Source organism: Eschrichtius robustus, chromosome 16 (genome assembly GCF_028021215.1).
Source record: "Eschrichtius robustus isolate mEscRob2 chromosome 16, mEscRob2.pri, whole genome shotgun sequence".
In the NCBI taxonomy this organism is placed as follows: domain Eukaryota; kingdom Metazoa; phylum Chordata; class Mammalia; order Artiodactyla; family Eschrichtiidae; genus Eschrichtius; species Eschrichtius robustus.
The window spans coordinates 63,890,480-63,915,944 of record NC_090839.1 but is presented as its reverse complement, the minus strand read 5'-3'; the positions used below and the strand labels follow the sequence as shown (position 1 = coordinate 63,915,944).

Here is a 25,465-nt window from a genome sequence, read left to right as displayed (position 1 = left end):
GGTGGAGGGGGAATCATCGTTCTCTTCCTAATTTTGAAGAGAGGCTCAAGGCCCCTGAGAGCTTAATTAACTTCCTTGAGGACTTGCATTCAGTGGGGAAGAAAAGAGACAGAAAACATTACATAAAAATTCATCGTCCTTTGGACATTCCTGTTAAAACTAACTTTTGTCTTCGAAATCAGGGAAGGACAAAAATGGAAACTTTTATCGAATATTGGCCACTGGCTTTCAAATTGAGGCAGCTTTTTCTATCCGTTCCTCCTTTTCTTCCTTAAATGCAGTACTGTGTGTTCAGATCCTGCCTCTCACAGCTGTGTGGCTCTGGGCAAGTGACCTCACCTCTCTGTGCTCCAGTTTCCTCATCTGTAAACTGGGGTGTACTAACGCCCACCTCCGGGGGTGTTGAGGATAAAGTAGGTGGTTGTGTGTGTATTGCCTCTTGCAGCCATGCCCGCACTTGTCAGGCGGGAGGTTAGGATGATCTCTAAATGCACTGGCTGCCCTTATTTGAACTCAGGTAAGCTTAGGCAATAGGAAATTCCATTCATGAGATAGTTTTCTCATCAGGATATTTCCTGATTCTGCTTTACATAAATCAGTGTCTTCCTGTAAAATGTTGATTTTTTTTTTTTTTAAACTATGTGTTTTGGCAAACTTTGGTTGTAAGGCTGTGGGGTGTTTTCTGACACTGGCCAAGGCTCCAGCACCAGCTGGGTGTCCAGTGTTTCAGTTCAGCTCTGACACTACCTGGAGTTGGTGCAGACCCCACAGCTTAAGGGCTCAGTCCCACAGACTGCCCCCCACTTCAGATGCCAGTCACAAGTCGTAGGTCCCCTGTACTTCTGACCAATCAGGGGTCCTGCTATCCCCTCTTCAGGTTTGATAATATGCTAGAATGAATGGCTCACAGAACTCAGAATGGCACTTTACTTACATTTACAGGTTTATCATACAGGAGACAGACAGATGGACAGCTAGGTGAGGAGGTAACAGGGCGAGATCCAGATGGGTCCTGAGTGCAGGGGCTTCTGTCCCCATGCAGCTGGGGTACACCACCCTTCTGGCACATAAATGCCGGATTCACCAACCCAGAATCTCTCCAAATTAGCTGTTCAAGTGTTTCTATAACCCGGCCCTCAGCCCCCCATTCCACCCCAGAGGTCTGTAGTTGAGGTTGAAAGTTCCAGCCCTCTGGTCACTTGGTCTTTCTGGTGACCAGCCCATCCCGAGCCTGTCTAGGGACCCACCCTAGTCACCTCATTAGCATAAACTCAGGTGTGAGTGAAAGGGGCTCTTTGTGAATAACAGAAGACACTCCTGTCACTCAGGAAGTTCCACGGGTTTTGGAGCTCTGTGCCGGGAACCAAAGACCAAATATATTTCTTCTTACACCTCAGGCTGTATGGAGGTCCTGCCTGCGTGCGCTGATGATGGATTATGTAGGTTAAGAGACGTGATTTGTGGAAATTTATATGATTGTTGCTGTGAGAAGCAGGCTCTCTGTATGGAAAAGTGATCAGTCCAAGACAGGAGTCAGCAAACTACAGCCCAGGGGCCAAATCCAGCCTATTTTAAGTTCTATTGGAACACGTCACGCCCTTTGTTTACGGATTATCTGTGGTTGCTTTCATGCTCCAATGACAGAACAAGACCCATGTAGCCTGAAATACATACTCTCTGGCCCTTTACAAAAGAAGTTCACCGATTCCAATCTAACACTTTGAAAGATGCCTAAATGTCCCAGGACTCGATAATACACCCAGAGCAGTCTGTCTGTGGGAGCAGCCTTGGCAATGGTTGGGATCTTAGTTCCCCAGGGCTGCCATAACAAATTACCACAAACCTGGTGGCTTAAAACAATAGGAATTTATTCTCTCCCCATTCTGGAAGCCAGAAGTCCAAAATCAAGGTGCCATGTTCCTTCCGAAGGCTCTAAGGGCAGAATCCTTCCTTGTCTCTTCTAGCTTCTGGTAGTCCGGGTGTTCTTTGGCTGTGGCTGCATCACTCCAATCTCTGCCTCTGTCTTTACGTGGGCTTTGTCCCTCTTTGTATTTCTGTGTGTCCTTTTCTCTTCTTATCAGGATCCTGGTCTTTGAGTTTAAGGAGCCCACCCTCATAATCCAGGAAGATCCCATCTTGGGATCCTTAATTACATCTGCGAAGACCCTTTTTCCAAATAAGGTCACGTTTATAGGTTCCGGGGATTAAGACTCCGACATACCTTTCTGGCGGCTATCGTCCAAACGACTACAGTCTGTAACCCTCTCCATGTGTGGCCTTTTTTCTTCTAGGTGCATCGCGGGCTGCTGCTTCATCCCTTTCTGTGTGGACGCCCTGCAGGATGTGGACCACTACTGTCCCAACTGCAAAGCTCTCCTGGGCACCTACAAGCGTTTGTAGGACTCAGCCAGACCCGAAGGGAGCCGTGTGCTGCAGGAAGGCCTTTCCAACTCTCGCCCAGCCCCGCCCCTGGTGAAGGCTCCATTTTGGTGCTCTCATCTCTCCAGGGTCTCCACCTTCGTGTCTTCTTTTGGGGGGAAAATATCGCAAAAATAACACACCTCCAAACCCCAGAAATTGCTGCTTGGAGTCGTGCACAGGACATGCAAAGACATTCTCCTTGAGTGCTGGTTCAAGGGTTTCCTGCCTCCCCGTCTGTGACCCCAAGTCATCCCATCCAACTGTGAGCATTGTGCCATCTGAGTATCTTCTGGTGATTTGCCACTGGCCAGCTTCTTTTTTTGCCTCAGTGGGCCTTTCTCTTGGTGGTCTCAAACTGAGAAGCCCCAGATTGCCTTATTTTTGAAACTGTTCTGGCCCCAGTACGGCTGAACCAACCTTTAGTGCCTACCGTCATAGCCATCTGTTTCCACTTCTGATGACAAAAATCTTGCCTTACAGTCTAAGGGCTTGGCTCTCAGATTCTGTAACTGCATGCTTTTAAATAGCACACAAATTCACTTTAATTTCTTAATCCGTTTTTAAGTACAGGGAGGGGTTATTCACACCCATCAGACACATAGCCATGAGGTCATAAATGCAGGCTAGGAATAGAAGGCTGGATCTTTTCACTGATCTGCCTTCCTTGGACCAGATCCTCAGCCACTTTCCACGAAGGGCTTTTTTTTTTTGGTAGAGGAATTGTTTGTATTAACCGTTTTTGTGACCTCCTTTTGGTCTTAAACACCTTTGAACATAATTTTGAAAGGAGGGATTTATAGAACTGTTTTCCGTAACTATATGACTGGTATCATTTTCCCATTTGCCAATGCACTCTCACTTTTTTTTTTTTTTTTTCCTTAACAGAAAAAGTAATGGGGATAATTTCATCCACTGCCTTTACTTGGGTTTAGTGTTGTTCCTAAAGACCTTCATAATGGAACTCTTAAAGCGGGTCCCCTTTTAGGTTCCTGGTGGATATTTGGAAAGACAAAGGAAAGCGTGTTGGAGCACATCTGAGTACCATGGTGCTGAAAAGTGTGGGGACCTGACTGTTTCAAAGGCATCTGAAGTCTGGATTTTATTTTTCAGAAATCAATTTGTTGTATAACATCTGCAGACATGATTTCTAGGACTGAAGCAGCAAGCCAGAGTTCTCTGTTCGCTGCTGTGTCATCTTTGAAATCAAGACAAAGCCGGGCTCGACTTTCAGGAGTCCCTGTTTTGATAATAAATAGGCACAGGGAATGCATGTGAATAATATTATGTAGAAATCAAGCCTAGGTCTTGATCGAAAATCTGTATATTGGTTCAAAATTATAGTCATAACCCATTGATTCAGCTTATTCATTTGATGTTTCGAAAGTTCCAGTAATTATTTTTGCAATGACTATGGATACTACATAGTACTTTGGTGTTATCTGCTTTTCAAAAATAAAGTCTTTTGTTCACTCTGTGAACTATTCATCAATTCTTACGGTGCGAAGAAAGGTCTCATGTTGTGTTTCCAGCCGTTGGTACAAAGAACCCTTTATTTGTTCCATCACAGTAGAAAATCCTTCATGATAAAAACTACAGACTTGCTGAATATCCCCCGATGTCAAGATGACCGATGTTGAGTTGGGTGGATAGCTAGTGAGTCAGATTTGAACATTAGGCTGTTGGAACCCAATAGGCGTCATCAGTGGCAGCAAGCCATAGCTTTCAAGTTTTAATAAAATGCACAGAAGAAAGCCGTCCTCATTCATGCTCCGAACAAAACATGCTTTGTTAATTGATCGGGGTAGATGTGAGATGCTAGAAGGAGGGCATTGTAACTCGCCGGGAATATGAATGTCATCCTCTTTTCCTACCTGGTGATAAAGCTTCATTTTGGAAGGTGCCGGAAAATCATGCCACCTTGGTGCGACTTTGTCATTTAAACCCTAACTTCTGGTCTTAAAAAATTGCCACTCAGCCGATCCTGAGCATGTGTTTTTCTTGCATTTGACAAAATTGAAGGCCATGCATATTTAGCAGTTTTGCTCAGATGGTGGCATATAAATGGTCTCAAGCTGTTATCAATTACATATGCAGAGTCTTCAAAACAAGAGCCCTATTTCGAGGACCGTAACATATATGTGTATTCTGGGAAACTTTAAAAATAACATCAGATGCCTGGAGCATGAAGTGTTCGTCAGACATTCTATTTTATTCTTTGAAATACGGGCTTATTCATATATTTTTACAAATTAAAAGGCTCTTTTGTTCTTCCCCTGTTTATTGGGGACTTTGGAGTTTGTTGCAAACACTGAATCACATTCAGTGAATGCGAGAGCTTTATTTTATATCTACTTGGACCTCAAAGAAGAATATTTACCAATTTCAAACCCGAAATGGCTGTACGTCTTATATACCGTTAGTCCATCTAGACCTTGTACACATACAAGTGTTGGTTTGTGTCTTGTTATCAAAAAGAATTCAGTTTTTGCATCTGTTTAAGCCAACTTTGAGCACATGACTGATTCCTGGCTGACCACAACATTACCCATGAAAATGTTTTCTCTGGGACAACTGGCTTCCCAGTTGCTACCGAGAACACTTCTATTGGGCCCTGAACTATTCATAAATGTGGCTTCATATACTCACACACAATTTGGCCTCGGTTTTCTCCCCAGTGACAAACCTCTCTTGTTTGGGATATTAAAATCCTTCTCTGAATTTTTGAGCTCAAAGATCTCTGTTTAGGGGTAAGTGTAGACGTTGGAATTTTACTTACAAAATTCTGATTTGCATTTTGGATCCTATTAAAGTTATCTCCTGCATTTATGACTCAGATGTTTATAATGAGTCGTCTGTTTTTCATGGGCACACCAGTGAATTGAAAGTAGATCCAGCAAGGGCGATGAAAGAGAGAAACCCGGAGGTTTTTTTTTTTTTTTTTTTTTGTCTTAAGAATTTTAAAGAAACAAGAATCTGAGGCTTGGAAAGATTTAAAAAAAGAAGGAAGAAAAAAGTTCATGGCCAAGTATACAGTCTAGTGCATTTAACTGTTTTGTGACTGTTCTCTGCAGTATTAGGAAAATGTTCACACATTGAAATACCTTTTTTTTCCCCTTTTAAATTATTTTTTAGAGCAGTTTTAGGTTCATAGCAAAATTGAGCGGAAGGTACAGAGAGTTGTCATACATCCCCTGTCCCCACACGTGCACAGCCTCCCCATCACCGGCATCCCCTACATTTGTTACAATTGATGAACCTGCATTGACTTATGATCACCATCCAAAGTCCATAGTTGGCGTTAGGGTTTACTCCTGGTGTTGTACATTTCTCTGTGTGTGTGTTTCTTTATTTTTATTTATTTTTTTGGCCATGCCTCTCAGCTTTTGGGATCTTAGTTCCACGATCAGGGATTGAACCCGGGGCCACAGCAGTGAAAGCCCTGAGTCCTAACCACTGGACCGCCTCATTCTGTGTGTTTGGACTAATGTATAATGACATGTATCCACCATCATAGCATCATACAGAATAATTTCACTGCCCTAAAAATCTATGTGTTGCCTATTCATCCCTCCCTCCCCACTAGCCCCTAGCCACTGATATGACTGGCTCCATAGTTTTGCCTTTCCCAGGATGTCATACAGTTGGAATCATGCAGAGTTGGAAACATATACACAGGAATCATAGCCGTTTCAGATTGGCTTCTTTCACTTAGCAACATGCATTTAAGGTTCTCCATGTCTTCTCATGGCTGGGTAGCTCATTTCTTTATTATTCAGATAATATCTCTTTGGATGTGCCATACATGTAAGTACCTATACTGTTCTTAGTACTGCAGTGTCTCAGTGATGTTGTACCTGGTTTCCCAAATGGGCAAAATCAATGTAGCTCGTGTGTCCAACATCAGTGTCATCAGAGAGCGCAGTATTGTTTGTGAAACCTGTGTTTATATAGTTGTACATGTGTTGGGGGGGTTACCGGGCTCAGCTTTGGCTGCTCGTTGCTCAAGAATCCAATACTGAGAGACAAGTGTTGGGTAAAAGTAAAGATAGCTTTATTGAGGAATCTGGCAATCCTGGGGAGAAGGTGGACTCATGACCCAAAGAACCAACTCCCCACTGTCAATCGGGGGCAAGAGCTTTTAAAAGGGTGTTTCGGGGTTGGGGGAGGGGGCTACGTGCAGAACAGCACAGGCAGCTCCAACACGCCCCTTGAAATTAGTCATGCGGTGGCCTGATCAGCGTCATCATGGTTGTTTTAGGTACAGTTCATCTTTAATTCCAGGGTCGGTTTGTTACGAGGCCAGTTCTCAGAACTGTGTAAGATGGAGCAGCTTAGGTCATGGCTGCAGTCTGGTCATCATGTAGTTAACTTCTTCCACCTGGTGGGGGTTTTAGTATCTGCAAAACAGCTCAAAGGATATGGCTCGGAATATTATTGATAGCCCTTGAGGAGAAACTAAAGGTCCTTGACTTCATTTAATGGCTAAACTATTATTATTGGGTTGGCCAAAAAGTTCGTTTGGGTTTTTCTATAAGATGTCATGGAAAAACCCAAACGAACTTCTTGGCCAACCCAATATTTTGTCTTGTTTGATTATTTTCCTTTGCTTCTGTATTTTCTCGCTTCTCTGATTAAATTTATTCCTTGGCTAAAGTTTTTCTATATACAAGAGGCAGGCGGAGGACATGAGGAGTATGTCCTGGGAAGACTGCTCTGTTACAGGGGGGTCACAGTGCAAAGTGAGTGCCAAGGGCAACATCTGGGAACCTCTGGTCTGGCACATCTGTGGTTTTCATGTATCACTGATTGACTCCTGCTGTATTCAAGGCATTTGTATAGCTTGTATACCAGACACAGCCCTGCCCGGGAAAAGTGATCACTGGGCCTAGAACTACCCTGCCAACATCTCTGGTGGCTTCTTTATTTTTTGTTTTAAGCTAAAATTCATGTAACATTATTTTTTTTAAATTTTTATTTTATATTGGAGTATAGTTGATTTACAATGTTGTGTTAGTTTCACTTGTATAGGAAAGTGATTCAGTTATACATATACATACATCTATTTTTTTTCAGATTCTTTTCCTATATAGGTTATTACAGAATATTGAGTAGAGTTCCCTATGCTATACAGTAGGTCCTTGTTGATTATCTATTTTATATATAGTAGTCTGTATATGTCAATCTCAACCTCCATCATGTAACATTAAAGTGTATGATTCAGTGACATCTGGTGGATTCACAGTGTTGTGCAACCATCACTTGTATCGAGTTCCAAAACATTTCCATCAGTCCAACATAAAACTCCATACCCATTAAGCAGTCACTAGTCATTCCTCCTCCCCCAGCACCTGGCAGCCACCAATTTGCTTCTGTTTCTTTGGATTTATCTATTCTGGACATTTCATATACACGTAATCATAATATGTGACATTTTGTGTCAGGCTTGTTTCACTGAGCATCATGTTTTTGAAGTTCATCCACAGTGCAGCATGTGTCAGGGCTTCATTCCTTTCAGTGGCTGAATAATATTCCATTGTATGGATATGCCACATTTTGTTTATCCCTTTATCTATGGATGGCCCATTTGAGTCATTTCCACCTTTTGGTGATTGTGAATAAGGCTGCTGTGAACATTTGTTTACCCGTTATTACGTGAGAGTATGTTTACAGTTCTCTTGGGTATATACATACAAGTGGAATGCTGGGTCACATGGTAATTCAGTTTAACTCTTTGAGGAGCTGCCCAATGGCTTCTTAAAGAAATGTGTCCTATTGTAAAGCCACATCTGGCACAGGCTACAATTTGGAACTGCCCTGCCCTGGAGAATTCTGCCCTCTTCTGCAGTGAGAGCTGTTTGGAGCAGCCTGGTGGCAACAGAGCTGGATTTGGAGCAGGAAGACCTGCTCCCCGGGCCGTCCTGCCCAGACTCCTCAGCTGATCTGAACCCCATTCAATCCTCTGGGGCTCCCACTGAGCCTGAAAAATGAGGAGGGGTGGATGGTGCATCTCGGCCCCTCTGAGTGGGCCCTCTAAGGTGTTCAACTCTTTGTCCTTTGTTTACCTGTATGCCCAGCTTGGGATACAGCAGTAAAGTGGGAAACACTATCCTCTCCCTCATGGAATTGATGGTAGAAGGGGAGAGAGAGACACCAAATAAGAAAACCTAACATTTCCAACCTGTTACAAACCAGGAGGGAAAAGTGCAGGAAAACAGGGTACAGTAAGTCCCCTACATACGAATGAGTTCCGTTCTGAGAGCGTGTTTGTAAGGCATCTCGCGAGCACTGAAGATGTTATCTCCAATTATTATTATTATTACTGCTATTTGTTAGCAGAGAACAGAGAAATGCTGTCCCCCCAGGTCAGCTGCTTGGAGAGTAAGGCTGTGGGGTCCTCTGTTCCTTTAGACTACTCTGCAGTGGGTGATTTGCCAATGGCCTTACAAGATCCCTCTTGAACTCTAGGTCCACTCTAAACAATAGCTCTTCCCTTATTTGGGAGGCTGGGGTCAGCGGTTCAGACCCTAAAGTCACACACCTGGTCTTATGTCCTGCCTCAGCCATTTATTCACTGTGTGACTATGGGTGAGATTCTTAACCTCTCTGGGCCTCACTTTCCACTTCCATAAAATGACATGATAAATAGAACCCATGTTCCAGGTTGACTGACCCTTGTGTGGGCCATGAGGTGGGCAACATCAAACCTACAACTGAGGGAGAATGTGGAGGTGGGTGGGGGGGTCCCAGGAAATGGATCCTGGGGGCACAAGGGTCTAATTTCTGGGATCACCTCAGTGGGATGAAGCCAGGCCTTTGGAGTATAAGACGGCAAGCGGTAGGAGTGAATAAAGCCCTAGAACTGGGTTTGAGTCTGGGGAGGGTTCTGGTTACTGCTCTTTATTTACTGCTTCCCGAAGTGGGAATTAAATGCACTACTTGGCTCAAGTCTGGACATCTAACTAGATGTTCTGAGGTTTCTTCAAACTCTGTAGTTGATGGATAATTTCGTCTTTGTCTTATTGGGATCGTACTGGAGTTTTTAACCTACACGTAAACATCATGACAGAAATGGGTTGTTTATAGTTTCATTCATTCATTCACCCTGCTCTTGTGGATTTCAGGTGGTGATAAGTTCTGTGAAGTATGTAAAACAAGGTAATGGGACAGTCACAGAGATGGGAGGTGAGGTAGAGTAGTCACGGCAGGCTTCACGGAGGAGGTGGTATTTGGGTTCAGACCTGAACGACAAGCTGGAGCCACACACACACAGAGTATTCCAGGAAGTGGGGACAGTGAGTGCAAAGGCCCTGCGGCAGGCAGAGCTGGGTGTGTTAAGGGATGAAGAAAAATAGAGGACGGTCAGCACATAGTGAGTGGAGAAATGAGGAGAAGCTGAGGCTGTGGAGGGGAGCAGAGGGCAGACGGTGCAGGCTTGTGCAACGCCAGTCAGAGGCCCGGGTTTTCTTCAGATCACAACGGGAAAGACAGTGGGCTACTCAACAATACAAAGGAACCAACTATTGATGCACGCGACAACATGGACGAGTCTCAAAACAAATACGCTGAGTGTAAGAAGCAAGACAAAAAAAGGGGTGCATGGTGTATGATTCCATTTATATGAAATTCTAGAAACCACGAACTAATCAGTGTTTGCCTGGTTGAGGGAGGGATGACCAAGGGGGCGAGGAAACTTTTGGGAGTGATGGATTCATTCACTATCTTGATCAGTGGCTGTGGTTTGTTGGTTGGACACACATGTTAAAACTGATCATACCGTACTTAAATACGTGCAGTTTGCAATTCGTCGCTTACATGTCAATGAAGCTGGGAAAGATTGCATGGGAAGCCGCTAGTGGATTTCAGCGGTGAGGGGACATGGTGTGGTTCAGCGAACAGACCTGGGGCAGAAGCCTGGGCTGCAGCAGGGCCTGGGGAAGCTGCTCAGGCAGAGAGGAGGGTGGAGGGGTCCCCGTGGAGCAGGCGGAGCTCAGCTTCAGGGAATTTCAGACCCCGGTACCTCTTCTGATCCAGCTGTTGAGTAAAAGAAGACCTTGCAAATTCACCTTTTCAAGAGATGAGTAAACATTTGAAGCCCATTTATTAAAATCTCATTTCACTCCTCAGTGAAACAGAATTGTTTTCCCTGGGTTGTCTGACAGACAGCTGTGGCTGTGAGTTCCGTGAAGGCAGGACTCAGTCAGGCAGAGTCCCTGCTGGGGCCACAGTGCCCAGCACAGGTGTTGGCACGTGCCAGGTGCTCGGTGAATATTTCAAATGAAGACATGAATGAATGAATGAAAGCTTATATCAAGTAAGGCAGCTTCAAAGGGCAACCCTCCTGTGTGTCCTAATCCATAGCCGCCTTCATTCCCAGACCAGATGGTACAGCTCTCGGCCCTTCAAAGTCATCGACAGCAAAGACAGGCTCAGTGTGACCCCTCAGCTCTCCTTAACCAGGGGGAGAAAGTGGGCTGAGGGTTTCCTGCAACAGATCTGGAAGTTCTGAAGAGAACAGGGTACCGGCTCCACCTCTAACTTGCTGTGTGACTGTGAGCAAGTCACTGTGCCTCTCTGGGCCTTCTCTTCTGAAAAAATGGGGGGTTGAAAGTATCACCTCCTGAGGCCCTCATGAGCTCCATCTATTCCTTCATCCATTCACTCAAGAAACATCCTGTGATTCTAAAGGTTAAAACCAAAAAAAAGGACCTCCAGATCACCCTTGTTAACCAGGAAGTGAAAAATCCCCAGGTCGTTCGCATTCCTAGAGCATTGCTGTTGAGGTTTTGCTATACTTTTCTTGGACTTGGTTTTGCTGAATTAGTGAAGCAGAATTGGGAAAGAGAATACAATAGCGTTCAAATTAATAAGTGTCCTGGCCCCCAACGGCTCCAGCCTTTATGTCTCAGACCCTATGCCCCTCATTTTTTTATTTTTTGTTTTTGCCCCGTGTTTTAATGCACACCTGTTTGGGAGTAGACTGACAGCCAGGTCAGAGAGTCACTTTTGGTGTCAGGCACGATAATAAATTCTGAACAATTCACATGGGGAGAAGCCTGGGGTCATAGGAAGTCAACCGGACAGGAGTCAAGCAACCTGGTCCCCACCCGAAATCTGCCTCCTCTGTAGTCGTGTGACCCCACTTGAAGTGTGACCCCTTCTCCTCTCCAGCCCCAGGGCCTCAGTTTTCTAGGCTGGATCAGAGGATCTTTCAGGAGCCTCAACAAGGTGAAATGACAAAATCAGCTGCCTAAAGGCTCAGCAGGTGACATTTGTGAGTGAAGCAGGACTAGTGTGTGATGATAGGGAGTGGTGGGGACTGTGGCAAAATGAATGCTGCAAGCTCAGTGTATCAGCTACAGGGGGAGTGTGCACGCAGGGTAGCCAGATACTTTTGTAGTGATTGTATTTTGGGGGAGGGGCACCTCATCCTCTCAAATTATCAAGTCATTCTGATGTTTTCACCTGCTTAGGGGGCGGCCTTTAGCTTTCACTGCCTGATGAGTCTGAAAACTGTATTAGGAAAGTTCATTTCTGTTCTGTGTCTTTATGTGATTTCATTTGCTCTGTCTCCCTCTCTGGGGGGCAATCCCTGGATGCCTTCCATTTTCTTTGGAAGAGTGAAACCTAATCCTTTACTCTAGCTCTTGTCCCCGGATTTCCTGTTGATAAGCAGGAAGGGCAAGGCTGACGTCAAGTAAGTGGGTGGATTCCAGGTGGGTGTGGTCAGTAGAAGTTGTTCCATCTGCCCAGCGGGCCACAGGGTTTTCCCAGGCGTCTGCCGGTGATCCCCTCTCCAACCTGAGCTCATCTGGGCATCCCCAGCAAGGACACTGTGGAGGAAGGGAAAGTGAAACATTTGACGATCACTTTTTCTTTCAGTGGGGATTGTTTCTTTTGCTTTGTTCTGGGGCTGGGGGCTGTCCCAGCAGAGAGAACCGGGAAGGGAGCATATGGTAAAAAAAATGCTCACAGCTCTTTAGGGTTGTTTTCTAAGCCATAATTTGCATTTCTTGTTCATGTCTGAAATTAAAGTAGTAGAAAAAAAAAAAAGCTTATCATAAGCCTGATGGGGAAGTGGTGGGTTGAGGTCTCCCCTTTCTGCACATGCTTGAACTTGAAACTCTTAGCACAGCAAGGAGTTCCCAGCAGCTTGGGGGGGGGGGGGGGTTGCGTGTGGGGGAGGGGTGGCGGGGGGGAGGGGTGGCGGGTGGAGGCTCTGAACTCATCGGCTTCATCAGCCGAATCTGATCACTGCTGCCTGTGATGATGGGATTTAGGGATTCTTTCCCTAGTCTCGCTGAGGGCCTGTTTTTTTTTTTTTAGTTGAAGTATATATAGTTGATTTACAGTTAGTTTCAGGTGAACAACATAGTGATTCAATAGATTATACTCCATTTAATGTTATTATAAAATGTTGGCTACATTCCCTGTGCTGTCCTGTATATCCTTGTAGCTTATTTATTTTATGCTTAGTAGCTGGTACCTCTTGATCTCCTACCCCTATCTTGTCCCTCCCCACTTCCCTCTCCCCACTGGTAACCACTAGTTTGTTCTCTACATCTGTGAGTCTGTTTCTGTTTTGTTATATTCTTTTGTTTACTTTTTAAAATTCACACGTAAGTTGTGGTTGTATTGGTTTACCTTTCCCTACCTTGTTGTTTTTCTAACTAGGTATCTTCCTCCTCACTTTATCTTCTTCCTGCCCTCTGTCTAAAGTCTTATTTTTTTTTTATTTTATTTTTTGGGCACGCCATGCGGCATGTGGGATCTTAGTTCCCCGACCAGGGATTGAAACCGAGCTCCCTGCACTGCAAGTGCAGAGTCTTAACCATGGACCCCCCAGGGAAGTCCCTGTCCTAAAGTCTTAGATTAGCTCAGGCCTTCATCAATGACCAGATCTCATGTGTGAGCATATGTGTGTGTGTGTGTGTGGGTTGGTGCACAGCCTCTGTGAGGGTACACGGGGGTCTGGACTTGTGTGTGTGTCTGGGTGTGTATGGTTGTGTCTGTGGATGTTTGCTGAGGGATGGCTCTAGGTGTCTGTGATGTGTGTCTCTGTAGCCACTGTGAGTGGCTCTGTGTATGTGTGTGTGTGTGTGTGTGTGTGTATGTGTGTGTGTGTGTCTGTGTGTGTCCCTGGGTACTTGCAGGGGAAAGGGAAGTGATAGAGCTACTTGGAGCTGCGTTTCCCTCCAGGGCTCCCTGAAGGCGGCTTCAGTCCCTCAGCTTGGGAGGCCTCCAGGGACTTCAGGCCAGCCAGCCCAGCGGGGGAGGGGCTGTCACCTAGCTGATCTCAGGGACTAAGGGGTGAGAATGATCGTTCTTCTGCCACTCCCTACACGTAAGCTGCTTGGAATACTGCGTGGGTGCGGGCACCCTGGCCTCCCCGACCTTGTCAATCACTCCCCATGGTAGGGGGTGACTCCAGTTGGGAAAGACTTATTGAAACCTCCACAGCAGGACCAGGCCTGGCCTGCATTCAGCCTGGGCTGGGGGAGCATTTATAAAACTCCCCAATCTGGCCACACCCCAGACCAACTGGATCAGAATCTCCCAGGCTGCAACAAAGCCCGGGGCTGATTTCCCCACTGGGCACCTGGGGCCCATGATATTTTTAGGGACGCAGGGAAATGCTTGATTTTTAATTTTTTTTAATGAGAAGGGAAAAGCCTGAATAAAATAATAACGAATATATAATAATGAATCCAACCTGGATTATATTCCTCTTTCTATCAGCGCAGCCTTAAAATACACTTTTGAATATATTTTTAAGGAGGGAGGGGCCCAGGGAAGTCGTCACGTGGCTCCAGGTTGCAGGCCCTGGTCTACCATTGATGGGATAGACTCAATCGTGCCTCCCTTCTTTCAATAAATGTTTATTGGGTGTGTAATGTGTAAGGAGACAGCCCCCTTGCTCTTGGGGAATTTAAATAAGCATTTCATCTCCTGTTGTCTTCACCAATCCTGCCAAGAACTCTTCCAGATGGAAAAGAAAAACATCTTTGCCATTTTACAGATAAAATAATGAAGAAGGACTTCCCTGGCAGTCCAGTGGTTAAGACTCAGTGCTTCCACTGCAGGGGGCGCCGGTTTGATCCCTGGTCTGGGAACTAAGATCCCACGTGCTGCGTGGTATGGCCAAAAAAATAAAAATTAATAAAAACAAAAATAACGGAGACACAGAATAAGTGTGAGTTACACAGGGCTACTGGGCGACCCACAGCATAGTGAGGCCTTCTGGTCCTAAAATACACCTTGGGCTTGTTAAACATAGATTTCTGGGCCTTTTGCCAGGAGATTTGGATTCAGAAGGCCTGGGAGGGGACCCAGGAATATGCATTTTTATATAAAAGCACCTAGGTGGTTCCTAAAGGCAGGTGAGTTTGAGAAATGCTGTTCCACACGGCCTTGGGCCAGATCAGCCAGAGAGAAGAACTGAAGTCAGGCCAAGGGAGGGGCCCCGACCTCGGCACTGCTGGCACCTTGGTCCAGATCTTTTCTTGGGTGGGGGCTGTCCTGTGCATTGTAGGATGTCGAGCAGCGTCCTTGGCCCCTACTCACCAGACACCACAAGCACATGCCTCAGTCAGCACAACCAAAAATTCTCCAGACATTGCTAAATGTTCCCGGGGGACAAAATGGCCCCATTGAGAACCCCTGGGCTAAGTACATGGGTTGAAGCCAACATTTCCCATGTTTGGGAGTTGGGGTGTCCCTCACTATCCAAGCATGTGGTTAACATGTAAAATATGCCCATTTCCATAAACAGGAATGGAGCATGGACCCCTGCTACCACGTGGATGAACCTTGACAACAGGGTGCTAAATGAGAGAAGCCAGATACAAAGGCAGTGTAGTCTATGGTTCCATTGATATGAAATGTCCAGAATAGATAACTCCATAGAAACAGAAAGCAGATTGGTGGTTGCCGGGGGTGGGGGGAGATGGGGAGTGACTGCCTAATGGGCATGGGGTCTCCTTTGGGAGTGACGAGAATGTTCCAGAACGAGATAGAGGGGGTGGTTGCACCACATCGTGAAATGTACTAAATGCCACTGAATTGCCCACTTTACAACGGTTAATTTTATGTTACATGAGTTTCACCTCAATAAAAAAAAGTACCAGTTTGTATAATTTACTGTGACAGTTGGTAAGATGCGGGTGGAGTGAATTGTGAATGCAGCGTGCATTGGACCTTTAAATGAGGTCATCATAACCATTAACAAGTATAATAAGAACATAACATACAATTAAATAATATTTTAAAAGCAAGAGTAGAATTTGAGGGCTGGACCTCAGTACTCTTGTCTTTGGAACTGGTACAATGCTGGGTGAGAGTTAGTATGCAGTATGAGCTCGTTGAATTTGAGAAGCAAAAAGAACTGAAAGCAGTTCCATCAAGAACCTGACTGAGCCTGTGACGTGCAACCTGCTGTATGGCCGAGGCATATCATTTCAACTTCCCGGGCTGAGTTCCTCTCTTCTCTAAAAAGAGGCAGGCTGATCCTTCCAGCTCTAAACGTCTGTGCTGGGACATGGCCAGATCAGAGAGAAGGCTCTGGAACATGCCAGAACATGCTGGAACATTCCAGGGGCTGGCTTTCTTGGGGTATTAGAGGCAAGCTCCTGGGCGAGCCAGGAAACCCATCAAGACACAGGCTTGGCATCCAAGAGTCTCAGTTAGGACCAGGCAGTGTCCAGCTTTGATAAGCAGGATCACAATAGCCAAGCAGGAAGACTAAACCACAAGAACTGGCCACCTGGGTCTCCTTCCTGCTGTCTGCCGCCAGGTGTGAGCATCTGTGTCAGCACACCTGGCTCACCATGGGGATGAAGCCACCTCTGCAGTCATTTGAAAGCCCCCGCATTCCTTTCACAGGGGGGTCATGGGGGCCGCCTCCCTCCCTGGCTGGCCCGAGAATGCCACGTTTAGAGTGACTCTTTTACCTTCACTGACCCAAGGTGAAGGGTTTCTTCCTTGGGTCATGATTAATGGAGCCCATTCCCTGGAAGCAGGAGCAAATAAATGCTTGGGCATGGTTTATAGTCCTCACGTGAGCTCACTTGTTACCTTGCAGCGGATGTCAATGGAATGTTGGGCAGGTGTGTCTCTGTTTGGAGGAGGTGGAGGCTGGAAGCAGGTTAATATAAAGCTGAGGCCTCGGCGCAGTGGCTGCTGGGTCTCTGAGTAGCAGGCGTCGGGGGAGAAGGTTCTGGGAGAAGCAGGCCTCCAAATGCAGAGACGTGCTCAGACTCCTCTCTAGAATCTCCTCTGTAGACAGCCACTGAAAAAAGGCTTCTAGGTAAGAACTTATGTGGGTTTTTTTTGGTAATAGCTTTATTGAGATATAATTCACATACCATGCCATCCACACATTTAAAGTGCACAATTCAATGGTGTTTTAGCATATTCACAGAATTTTACAACTATCACTACAGCCCATCTTACAACATTTTCATCAGCCCCCAAAAGACACCCCATAACTTTTAGTTATCACCCACCCATCTACCCCACCTCACCACCCACCAGTCCTAAGCAGCCGCTAATCTATTTTGCCTCTGGAGTTGCCCATTCCGGACATTTCACATAAATGGAATCGTATAGTGTGTGGGTTTTTTTGCATCTGGCTTTTTTTCTCTTAGCATGTTTCCGAGGTTTATCCATGTTGTAGCATGTACCGGTACTTCATTCCTTTGGACGGTCAGATGGTCTTCCGTTGTATGGATATAGCACATCTTGTTTATCCGTTCATGTGTTGATAGCTATCTTTTTCTAAGGAATTCATGGTTCTAAAATAGCTACTCATTGTAGCCGCTGGTCAAGAAAGAATTAGCTGTGCGCCCTTTGTCAGTAAAATGATCGTTAGTTTCCTTCTGTGTTCTTTTAAAATCTTTTATTATGGTAGCAAATCAAGGTTGGAACTTTGGAGGATGAAAGGGGGCTGCTATTTATGATTATACCGGGCAACAGATGTGAAACAGGGTTGTGCTGGGCAAACCTAAGGTACAGATGCTCTCATTCCTGGGCCAAGTTGAGAATGATGAATGGTCTTGTTCAGCGGGCCCCGGGCTGAGGAGTCAGGGTCCTCGAGAAACCTAAGTGTGATTTTTTTCAGGCCTGGCCAAGTACTTTCAAAGGCTCTACCTGGCAGCCCCTGACCCCTGCCCGGGGGAGGGGGGAAGGCAGCTGGCTTCCCTGGCGTGTTTGGTGACAGCCAGTGAATTGCAGCCTCTGAGGGGAGTTGCAGACAAGGGCCCAGCCCCCCAACGCTGCTCTGCATACCTGCATTCCTAGGTTTTTTTATCTGAGGCCTCGGGCGGTGGTCTCCTTCAGGTGTCCCTGCTGAGGCCCCCCTGTGCTAGGTGGGGAGGAGGGGAACCGTGAAGATGCCTTCCACACCTCCTCCCACCCCCTCCGGCTCAGGGTCCATAAAACTGCCATAGACATTTTTGGGGTGCTCCCTCAATAAGTGAGAAAAACCGCACGTCTGGGCTGATCTCCCCGATCCTCCACGGGTGCCAGTTAGTTCCCTGGGGGAAAGTGGAACAAAGGGAGTCAGCACTTTCCCCACTGTAGGAAGTGACGCAAAGTGTAACTCCTTTTATTTTGGGCTCGTTGCATGAATCGGCTGCTCTGACACCAGGCAGCTTCGCCCGCTCTCTGCAAGCTGAAGCTGCGCGCTCCCGACACTCAGCTGGAAGGGTTGCTGGATCTTTGATTGTGCAATGATGTCTGGGGGTGGGGTGGGATGGAGCTGGTGTATTGAATTTAGAATATGCAGATTGTGACTGCCTGAAATTGGCACAAGCCACCCACTTGGTGGATCGTCAGGTAGCTCCCACTTAGGGAAGTGAAAACCCCAGGGTCGTTTTGATTAAAGGGACAGTTTCAATACTTTCACACCAAGGAAGTAAAGTCACAAATGTGTTATTGACAGAAACAGCGGGGGAGGTGATATTGCAGTCAGCTGGCGGGAGGGCAGTCTTCCATCCCAGGTCACAGGGGTCAAGAGGTAGACAGGGAGCACCTCTGACTTACGGCCTGTGGTTGGGGCAGAGGCCACTCACTTTTCTCAGGCTCAACTCTAAGTGGTTATTTTTCAAAGCACCCTGGGAAAAGCAAAGCAGGAGCTTGGCGGGGTTGGCGGGGGTAGGGGAGGGGAATCCTAAACTCAGATCCTACAAGGCTGGACTCCTGGTGTAAGCAGGGTTATCATACTGTAAAAAGTTTGGTGTGGACAAAAAAAATGTTGCCTGCTATTTCATTAAACAAAGAACGTTGCCCGCCGCCAAGCTATCAGCCACTGTAGCTGCCCCCGAGGGGAATTCAGGACGGAGAAAATCAGCTCCACACACGACAGGTCAATAAATCGAGAGATGAGTTTTGGGGGGCAAGCAACAGCGACTTTATTCGGAAAGCCAGCAGACCAAGAAGATGGTGAACTAGTGTCCCCAAAAGCCATCTGCCCTGAGTTAGAATTCAGGCTTCTTTTATACTAAAAAAGGAGAGGGTCAAGTTCTGGTTCTGTTCAGGTTCCGGAGGGGACTTGTTAATTTCTTTCTTCCTGCAGCCATTCACAGGTGGGCCTGGTCAGGAGCTTTCCTGTGAGATAAACAAAGGTGTTTTAGCTTAAGGCTCATTACAGGGGAGCAGGTTTCCCAGAGATGGGCCATTGTAATTTAAGCTTATAGGCAACATCCCTTTCAAGATTAACTTGTAGCAAAAGTAATAGAATACAAAGGTTAAAGTAAAAGAAACAGATCCAGTATGGGGTCAGATTTTTTCTTCCCTGTTACAACACTGGCCCTAGATAAGATGCATATCAAAGGAATAATTTCAATGAGCCCAGACTCTTGCATCTTCCCATACATAGAAAAGCACTAAAATCGTTAACTTGAGATGTCTGCTTTTGGTGATTAGCAATAGTCTTTTGATATGCGATTACATGTTTGCTTCAGCAAAACTCCTATGTATCCTGGCTCTTCCCTTACCTCTTTGGAATAGTTCCTCAGAGCTATCTGTCCTGGGCTACAGCCCTCAGTAAGGTCCCCACCGTAAAACATAAAACATAACTGGCAACTTTTAGTTTGCGCATTTCTTTTCAGTCGACATTAGGCAACAACTCAAAACTGCTGTTTTCTCATCACAATTGACCCTGTGATGAGGAATATTAGAGGGAGGGGTGGGCTTCGCCCTTGACAAGATGTACTGTCTGTTTTCAAGTGTTTCATATCCATGGCCTCTATGGGCCTCCCCACTTTCACCTGCAAAACATCCAAACCCCTTTTCACTTTTCTTTTCCCTGATAGCACTGTGTCCTCATCCTTCACGAGCTGCCAATATTACATCCAGACGTCTTGGCCCTTTCATTTATAAACAATTTATTTTTTTATTTTATTTTGTTTTTTAAATTTTCTTTCTTTCTTTTTTGGCTGTGTTTGGTCTTCATTGCTGCACGTGGGCTTTCTCTAGTTGTGACGAGCGGGGGCTACTCTTCATTGTGGTGTGTGGGCTTCTCATTGTGGTGGCTTCTCAGCGTGGAGCACGGACTCTAGGCCTGCGGGCTTCAGTAGTTGTGGCACGTGGGCTCAGTAGTTGTGGCTCACGGCCTCTAGAGCGCAGGCTCAGTAGTTGTGGTGCATGGGCTTAGTCGCTCCATGGCATGTGGGATCTTTCCTGGACCGGGGCTCAAACCCGTGTCTCCTGCATTGGCAGGCGGATTCTTAACCACTGCACCACCAGGGAAGTCCAACTATCTATCTATCTATTTATCTATTTATTTATAAATTTATAAATTTATTTAAAATTTTATTTAAAAATTTATTTATTTATTTTTGGTTGCATTGGGTCTTTGCTATGCACAGGCTTTCTCTAGTTGCAGCGAGCAGGGGCTACTCTTCATCGTGGTGCGTGGGCTTCTCATTGCAGTGGCTTCTCTTGTTGCGGAGCACAGGCTCTAGGTGCGTGGGCTTCAGTAGTTGTGGCACGTGGGCTCAGTAGCTGTGGCTCACGGGCTCTAGAGCACAGGCTCAGTAGCTGTGGCACACAGGCTTAGTTGCTCCTCAGCATGTGGGATCTTCCTGGATCAGGGCTCGAACCCGTGTCCCCTGCATTGGCAGGCGGATTCTTAACCACTGCGCCACCAGGGAAGTCCCAACAATTTATTTTTGAATAAACATCATATGCCCCAGAGCAAAATTCAAATGGTACTGAGGCAGGAGATAGATGGACTCCAGGCTAGGCATTTATAATTGGCCTCCTTACATTTCATAGGGCAGGAAAAGTGGGCTTCAGGCAGGACACTTACAACTAGCCTCCTGTTTGCATTTCCTGAGACAGGAGATAGGTGGGCTCCAGGTTAGGCATTTACCATCAGCCTCCTGTTTGCTCTCCAAAATGGAAGTAACCACTGAAACAGGGTAAACAGCCAGGCTTTGTCTCTTGTGGATGCCCTAATATAACAGTCATTGCAGGAACAGGGGCAAAACCCTGTTTGAGTAAAGGATCAAGTGATCACATATCCTCCCCAACACCTTGGGGTAAGGGAGACACCACACATGTGCAGGAAAGCTCTTTGGGGGTCAAAAGTCAGGGGACAACACCGGGCCATAATGAGTCTTGCTTCTTCCAGACGCCTTTGTGTCAGTTCCATCTTGGCTGAGAGGTGTGTGTGCATCTAGGGGGAGGGTCCTGAAACAAATTAGCCAGGGGGGACAGAACAAGATGATTGGCCAGAAGGAAGACAAAGACCCGGAAGAACTGCCGGACATAAATGACTTGACCGCCTCTTTACTGCACTCTCCCTCATTAGGGAGGATGCCCACGCCCTTTCTCTCCAGGTGTGCATCTCTGCCTTGCTTCTACCTTAACTAAACAAACTTGTTTCTCTGTGTGCTCTCCCACTAGTTGTTGTGCTATGTCTCTAATAATAAACTTTGTACCTGTTTTTTACAGTTTTTGCCTCCATGAGAAATGAATTTTTCACTGGGGGCAAGAGCCAGGGAAGAATAGCTTCTAGCCTCTAGCCCTTGCTGGCCTGGTGGCTAGGATTCCTGGTTTTCATCCAGGCTACCCAGGTTCAATTCCTGGGCAGGGAACTAAGATCTCGCTTAGCAACACGGCTCACTTCTCCCTCTCTGAGATCAGTACAGTGAAGATGGACTCCCTCACACCTCTGGCCCCTCATCCAGTTTTTTACCCCAGACAAAACCGCTGTTACCAGTTCCTGGTGGGTCCTTCTGAAACCGTGCAACTCGCAGTGGGACTTGAACCCACATGCTGGGACTTGAACCCAGCCTAAACCCAGATTGGGACTTGAACCCACGTGCCAGGACTCGAACCTGGCTAAAACCCACGGTCTTCCAACTGAGATCACACACCTGGTCTCAGGACTTAATGAAACTCAGGTTCTTGATGTCTCGTGGCAGAAAGAATTCAGTGAGAGACAAAGTGATAGGTAAGCAGTGGATTTATTTAGAGAGATACACACTCCATAGACAGAGTGTGGGCCATCTCGAAGGTGAGACCAGTCCCAGGGTATGGGGTTGTCAGTTTTTATAGGGGTGGGTAATTGCATAGGCTAATGAGTGGGAGGAGTATTCCAGCTATTTCAGGAAGGGGAGGTGATTTCCAGGAACTGGGCCACTGCTCACTTTTTGATCGTTGTGGTCAGCCTTGGAACTGTCATGGTGCCTGTGGGTGTGTCATTTTGCTTGCTGGTGTGTTACTGTGAGCGTATACTGAGGCTCAAGGTCTCGTGGAAGTCTACTTGTCCGCCATCTTGGACCCATTTGGTTTTAATCAGTTTATATCATGTCCTCAGTCTATGTCATTCTTTCAAAGGTTGTGCCCTGCCCCCTTCCCTCCTGTTTCACTTCCAGCGAGCTCTATACATTAACAAGGGTGTTTTCTCTCTTCTATCTTGTAACATACAATGGTGGCATATAACATGCAACACCCTGAATCTTGCTTTTTTTTTTTCTTTAACAAAATATTACGGATCTGGCCCATTTTTTGTCCATAGTACATACAACTCCACTGTGTGGATATACATGTCCTTTGTGTAATTCACCCGACCTCGTACAAAGGACATGGCGATGGTCTCCAGTCTTTGGCTATCACAGGCAATAATGCTGTGAAAGATCTTGTGGATTTGTAAGCGTATAGGATAGTGGGTCCCCGGAGAAAGAACCAGGCATGGATTTCTTGACATAAAAGGAGCCATTTTTGGCCTAAGCCATTTTGTGATCTAAGCCTGGCCACAAGGCTTGCCCTTGAACAAGTCTCAGTAATTAATCATCCTAAGGGAAGTGAAGAAATGCAGGAACAAAGGAAAAGCAGTCAAGAAACAATAGTTCAGCAATAAAACTGAATCCTAGTTCTTCCTTAAGGGATGTAGGTAACAATCTGATACAGTGTTTGATTTCTGTAGGAACTAAGGCCCCCACCCAGGTGGTGGATGGAATGATGATGTTGACCCTCCTGATTTCAATCAGCTAAAGCTTGGACTCTTGTCGACCAATTCTATGCTGAATTTTCCTCTGCTCAAGCCCCTTCATGAATATGCATGTACCCTTAGTTTAAAATTTCTCCAGTTTTGTTCTTGGGGAGACACTGCTTTGAGAAAGATCGCTGGTGTTCTCCTCACTTGATAAAGTAATAAATCCTTCTCCTGATCTTTGGCTTTAGGTGTGTCTCTTGGCCTGATGCCCACCAAGAGGCGAACCCAGTTTTCGGGTAACAGATTTACTGTTTTCCCCACAAGCAAGTACAGTTGTAGGATAATGTGGTGGGGAGGTGGCCCCTGAAGAGGTCCACGCACGAGTCTCTGGAGCCTGTGAATATGTCATGGCCCAAGGCCAGAAGGACTTTGCAGATGGGATTAAGTTTATAGACCTTAACACAGGGAGATTCTCCTGGATTATCTGGGTGGTTTCAATGTGGTAAACTCAATGTGAATAATGGCCCCCAAATACATTCACATTCTGATCTCCCAAACTTGTGAATGTTACCTTATATGGCAAAGGGACTTTGCACATGTGATTAAGGTAAAAACCTTGAGTTGGGGGATTCTCCTGGATTATCCAGGTGGACCCACTGTCATCACAGTGGTCCTTAAAAGAGGGAAGCAGGAGAAGTCAGAATCAGAGGAGCAGGTGTGCCAGAACTGAAGCAGAGATTGGAGTGATGCATTTTAAGATGGAGGAAAGGGCCATAAGCCAAGGAGTGTAGGAAGCCTCCAGAAGCTGGTAAAGGCAAGGAAATGGCTTCTCTCCACTCAGAGCCTCCATAAGGTATCAGCCCGGCCAACACCTTGATTTTTTTAGTCCAGTGAGATCCTTGTCAGACGCCTGACCTCCAGAACAGTAAGAGAATAAATGTGTGTGGTTGTAAGTCACTAAGTTTCTTGTAATTTATTATCACAGCAGCCATAGGAAACAAATACTCCCAATCTATCACATGAGCCCTTAAAAGCAGAGAACTTTCTCTGGCTGGAAGCAGAAGGATGTAATGGAAGGAAATATTCAAAGCATGTGAGGGGCCACGAGAAAGGCCTGAGAAGGAATGTGGGCAACCTCTGGGAGCAAAGCCAGGCTCCCAGCTAGAAACGGAGACCTTAGTCCTAAGATCACAAGGAACCGGGCTCTGTCAACAACCTGAATGAGATTGGAAGCAGATTCATCCAGTGAAATAAAATTCATATTTTATGGCAAGACCAGAAAATTCAAACATAAAAATTCTTCTCTGCCCTTTGGCCTCCTCTCTCCCCGCAGTGCATTGTGTGTCTGCATCGTGTTTCAACCAAACCTCCCCATCAGCCGCAACACCTGCTCAGCCATAAAGAACAACATGCTCCCAGCATCACCAAGACAACTCCTTAAAAGATGACATTCCTTCTTGAGCTTGTGAGGGGTCACATGACCCACCCCAGTGATGCTTAGATCTGGATTATGTAAACTGTCAATAACATGTCATTTGATGTACAGCCCTCTGTCTCAAAAAAAAAAAAAAAATTATTTAACTGTGCCTTGACTTCTAACGGGCAGAACAATTTTCAGAGCTTTCTGAGACGCTCTTCCTGGGTTATAATCCTCAAATTTGGCTTGAATAAAATTGTCCATTTCTTTCTTAGATCAACGATTAATTTTTCATCGACCATCCCTAGAGCCTCCAGAAAGGAACACAGCCCTTGGCGGATTACATAAATAGCACATGGAAGCACACAGTGGAGTAGTACGCAGCTGCAGAATAGAACAAGTCAGATCTGTGATCTTTTATTAAAGAAAAAATAGGCACAGTGTCGCATATTTTAGGGCACCATTGTATGTTAAAAGACAAGACAGAAGGAAGAGAGAAAATACGAGGGTTTTCTTTTCAACGTGTAAAATTCCCTGGAAGGAAGGATCCACCAGGAACAAGTAACAGTTTGATCTCAGCCTGTGAGGTTTGAAGCAGCTGAGCCATTGCTGCACCTGGACTTCTGACCTCCAGGACTTTGAGATCATAAATGGGTGTTTTAGGCCATTCGAGTGGTGGTAATGTGTGTTATAGCAGGAGTAAAAAACTAGGTAAATTCCTAAAAAAAAAAAAATGTTTTCTAAAAGTGGGTCCAAAGTAAGTGCATTTAAATTTTAGCAGCTGCTAAATTTCCTCCTCAAAGTTTGTGCTGATTTCTGCCCTGATGTTAGTGCATGGAATGCTTGTTTCTCCACAGTGCAGCCAGAAGACCATTTGTTACAGTGCTTTATATTTGTCTATCTGGTGGATGAATAGGATATCACATGGTAGATTTTAAAGAGTTTTATTGAGGTATAATTGACATACAGCAAACCACACATATTTAAAGAATACAATGTGATACATTTTGACAGGTTTATACTGGTAAAACCATGATCACAATCAAGGTAGGGAAAATACTCATGACCCGCAAAAGTTTCCGCATTCTTTGTTATGTAAATTCCCCATTCCATGCAACTAGTGATCTGTTTTCCAAATTTTCAGTTTCTAGAATTTTATATAGGGACTTTCCCGGTGGTCCAATGGC

The 25,465-nt window shown here is 45.7% G+C and overlaps 2 protein-coding genes across 2 annotated transcripts in view; both read left to right on the top strand.

The window, feature by feature from the left end:
* The window catches only part of LITAF (lipopolysaccharide induced TNF factor), a 29,352-nt gene extending 26,762 nt beyond the window's left edge, over positions 1–2,590 (top strand). Inside the window, exon 4 of the mRNA XM_068566049.1 lies at positions 2,292–2,590. Coding sequence (XP_068422150.1) covers positions 2,292–2,400 — 109 coding nt within the window. The 3' untranslated portion in view covers positions 2,401–2,590. The remainder of the gene's footprint in view (positions 1–2,291) is intronic.
* Positions 2,591–9,958: 7,368 nt separating this feature from the next.
* Positions 9,959–25,465, top strand: part of LOC137750418 (uncharacterized) — a 183,452-nt gene continuing 167,945 nt past the window's right edge. Inside the window, exon 1 of the mRNA XM_068524779.1 lies at positions 9,959–9,989. Coding sequence (XP_068380880.1) covers positions 9,959–9,989 — 31 coding nt within the window. The remainder of the gene's footprint in view (positions 9,990–25,465) is intronic.